Source organism: Prenolepis imparis, unplaced genomic scaffold (assembly GCF_030444845.1).
Source record: "Prenolepis imparis isolate NDT839.2.m4 unplaced genomic scaffold, iyPreImpa1.0 SCAF_345, whole genome shotgun sequence".
Taxonomy (NCBI): Eukaryota; Metazoa; Arthropoda; class Insecta; order Hymenoptera; family Formicidae; genus Prenolepis; species Prenolepis imparis.
This window is the reverse complement of record NW_028141503.1, coordinates 17,933-21,988: the sequence shown is the minus strand read 5'-3', so window position 1 is coordinate 21,988 and position 4,056 is coordinate 17,933. Positions and strand designations below refer to the sequence as shown.

General features: G+C 31.0%; 1 protein-coding gene across 1 annotated transcript; it reads right to left on the bottom strand.

Annotated features, from left to right (window-relative positions):
• Positions 1 to 219: 219 nt before the first annotated feature.
• Positions 220 to 994, bottom strand: LOC145948352 (uncharacterized). The gene has a single exon (XM_083058057.1). It carries the CDS (start codon positions 973 to 975, stop codon positions 220 to 222), a length of 756 nt encoding a protein of 251 aa, XP_082914183.1. The 5' UTR covers positions 976 to 994.
• Positions 995 to 4,056: the final 3,062 nt, after the last annotated feature.

The window sequence follows — 4,056 nt, the reverse complement described above, 5'->3', positions numbered from 1 at the left end:
GCGTTCTACATTATTTTACTTTTTTTATTGCTTACCTTTCTTCGCTGTATTGCTGCTTTTTACTTAAATTTGTCTTTTTATTTTTTATCATGCATTACTTATTTCTTTTGTTTTCTTCTATTCTCCATGTATTTCTTCATTTCTATTATTTTTTTAAAGAATGATGCTCAAAATGGTTAACTTCTTTCTAGCTTTCCTGTTACACTTTTGTTTTTTTTTTTATTTGTTTAACACATTTTTCATTTTTCTTTTAACATTGCCTCTTTTTATGGCACGATTGTTATATCTCGTGCGAGAGTACAATTTTATTTTGATCATATATTTTAATGCTTGCAGCCGATGATTGTAGCACGCATTATTTTTGTCTAGCCATTCAGAATGTTTTTCATTTGTTACATTTATACACTCATTCGTTATTTTATCCAAAATTTGCTTTGATGCCCAATAATATTGCCATATATGATTGAATGTCATTAATTGTGTTTGGACCACTTTTGTAAAAAGATCTGTCGGTCGTACTAATTTCGTTACTGTAGGAGCATCTTCGTCTGCGTTTGGATATTCTCGAAATTCTATATACATCTCATTTTCCGCAGCATTGTCCATTGGCGTTTTCATCATACAATTACGGCAATTGTCGCATTTAGATTTTGCAACGCTTTGTCGCGCTATATATCCAGCAAAAAATGCAATGGCGCTTTGATCATATATGTTAAGTGGATCAACATTTTCTGTATCTCTCACATTTTCGTATTCTTCAAGAGTTTGTAGTACATCTTCCACAAATGAGTCATCTTCAAAATTAGCGTCACATTCTACGACGGTATGACTTGCGTTCAACGAATTTTCTAACGTTTTAACAAGATGGCTCGGTGGATTAATAAGAGACTCGGCTTCTAGGCATTGAACATTGCCTTTATCGGTTGTTGGGATGTATCCTGTAGATATTATATGTCTCAAAGAGAGTCGAACCATTCTAGCAGTGGGATTGGGATTAAATCCTCCGCGTTGTCTTAATTTTGAAAATAAATGTTCGACCGAATCTTGATTGCATAATCCTGTGGCAAGTTCAAATTCTTCATATCGCCTTGTGAGTTCCTTATATATTCCAAGAGTAGCTTGTACAGTTAAACTGAAGCCTTTCAAACAAGGAATTGTCGATAATTTGTTCGGCGATACAGACCATTTTGAGCACCATTCAACAAAATTTGTTAATAAAATTTCAATGTCAGGATTTTTGAAGGACAATGGTCGTTTTCCACCATATGTGATATTCAGACTGTAAGAATTGCAAGCATCTATTACTTTATTCAGATATTCTGTAAAATCAGCCGTTGCAATCCATGTATTTGTTTGTAATAGCTTTCCATGACCGGCAGTTCTTATTGCGGCTGCAAACGTATGACTAAATAATTGGAAAGCTCTTTTGACATTCATAGTTTCAAAAGAATTGGGGCGAATATGTGCCTCCGTAATATGAGACAATAAATTCGAACCTCCTTTAGTGGCATTATCAATAGACCACGTCAATTCAAAATCGGCAAATGATGCGATTATTTTTCCATCACAATACAGATGTTTGTGTTTTCTTAGTAAACTCGCCAATCTTTTCACTAAATGTGGAAAATCAAACGAAGTGTAATATCTCTTTTCATTATGTATAAAAAATGGTTTATTCGAGTGCACGCCAAGTTTTACATAAGCACTCTGATTACTTGGACCTTGATCGCATGTTACGAGTTGCACATCAGCACCCGTTTTAATCAATCTAGTTAAACATTCTTTTAATAAAAATATTATTTCCTCGGCTTTCATTCCTGTTCCAGAAAGGAAATATGCTAGTGGTTGACGCCATGAATGACGCGCATTTATACTGTCCAAACAAAATACAAATACGTGTTTTGCAGCCTCATGTTTTCTTCCTAGAGGTCCTAGGTCAACAAGTCCTTCTATTTGATCCAATTTAAATGAATATTCTTCATATGATTTAATTGTCATTTCATCCCACTTCAAAGCACATACTTTCTCTTCCGCAGGTATCTTAGAAAATTTCTCCTGCAATTTATTAAATATAAATTCGCAAAATCCTGGCATCATATTATATTCTTCGTGCCATCTTTGAATTGTTCGTTCTCCAGGAAAATTACAACCTGCCTTTCGTAAACCACGCAGTGCAGAAGCTGAATAATAATAAAGTTGCTTCGATATATTTTTTTCTTCTTCCGTGTATGGTGCGTTTGGCGTATGTAACTGCAAATTAATCATTGTCTTCGCAACGGGATGCAATTTATTCTTATCCATTAATTCCTGTATATCCTTTTTCGTATTTTTCTTATTTGTGCGTTTTGTGGGCATTCGTCGAACGTATCTTTGTAAACGTAACTTCAACATTTTAATTGTCCGGCGCAGACGCACATTTTCATTCCTTAAGGAATTAATGATAATTTGTGAATTATTTTCTTCATTTCTTATCTCTTTATTTTTGATCTCTTCCTTTCTCTGTTCTTTTTGTTGTTTCTTTTTTGCTGTTTGCACTGATATTTTTTCACAGCTTTCAGGTGGCTCCAAATGCATCCATTCCATAACATTTTCTTCTTCTGATGTTATATTGAAATGTAATCGTGGTGATCGATAGGTTCGCAATGGTGGCCATTGAAATGATTCCTCTGTCATTTCATTGTTTCTATTTTTTTCAATATTTGTTGATGTTGTTGGCCTATTTTCATACGTCTCTGTTGCTTTGTTTAAATTGATCGTATCTTCTTCTATCTCGGTCACCGCAATAGGCATGTTCTCTATATCTGCGTCTTCATTGTTTTTTTTTGGCGAAACAATATTTCTGAAAGGAAGTGGTATTGAACCACGTTTTAATACTTTCTTACCTTCTCCCTTGAAGCAATTTTCACTAAAGTGATCTGCACACAGACCGGCACGACGGATCGAATTGGCAGACCACTTCTCTAATTCAGTATTTCCTGAAAAAAGAATTAACGCAAAGAATTATTTATAAATCTGTCAAAAGATATTTTTGAAGAAAATCTACTATGGAGATATAATAAGAACAAAGATAGAAGTTTCAGGGAATTATTATTAAATGCTAATATAAATATAATTTATTTATATTATGTACTGACAAAATATTTTAATTTTACAAATAAAATATTTGAACAAATTTTTTATACACATTAAAAATATACATTGTCTAAATATTATCAAAATAATATTGCATTATAATTTTAAAAATTAAAATTGTGTGGACATAAAAATAATTCCAAATTTTTATTATTCTTCGATAATTATTTGTAATTTTAATTCATAAAATTATTATGTTGTAATATAATTTTAATTCATTCGATTATTATATCGCAACATAATTTTAATTGAATTGATACCTTATGATTTTTGATTCTATAATATTGACAGCACTAACAAAGAGATCGCGGTTAACTCTTCACCGATTTCGATCTCCTTTTTTGTGGTAAATCTGTATTGAATTTTAGTTGATCCATGTTCGAGCTTATCGTCCAATGCGCCTTTTAAGTAATATTATTTTTTAGAGAAATTTTAATGTTTGTTGTAAGGCTCAAAAAAATAATCTTTTCATATCAATGCTGGTAGCGTAGCGGGAGAGTACATGACTAGTAAATACGGGAGCCCCGGTTCAAGACTCTAGGCTGTCATAATTTATTTTTATTTTATTTTTTATTTTTTTTATTATGTTATATGTACATATAATATGTATTATTTATTACGTAGAAGTAAATATTCAACATATATTTATTGTTAGAGACACATATATCTTATATTTAAAATGCATAAAATAATTATAATATAAATAAAATATTTTTACAGAGAAATCTCTCGTAATACATAATACATATTATATGTAGAAAATATTTTCTCTGTAAAAATTCTATTTTTTCTGTAAAACAGATTACGATTATTTTATGCATTTTAAATTTATAAGGAGATATATGCGTCTCTAACAATAAATATATGCGGAATATTTACTTCTACGTAATAAATAATACATATTATATGTACATATAACATAAT

What these genes read in the sequence shown, in the direction of transcription:
- LOC145948352 (XM_083058057.1), bottom strand. Translation starts at nt 975, where the DNA reads ATGGTTCGACTCTCTTTGAGACATATAATATCTACAGGATACATCCCA.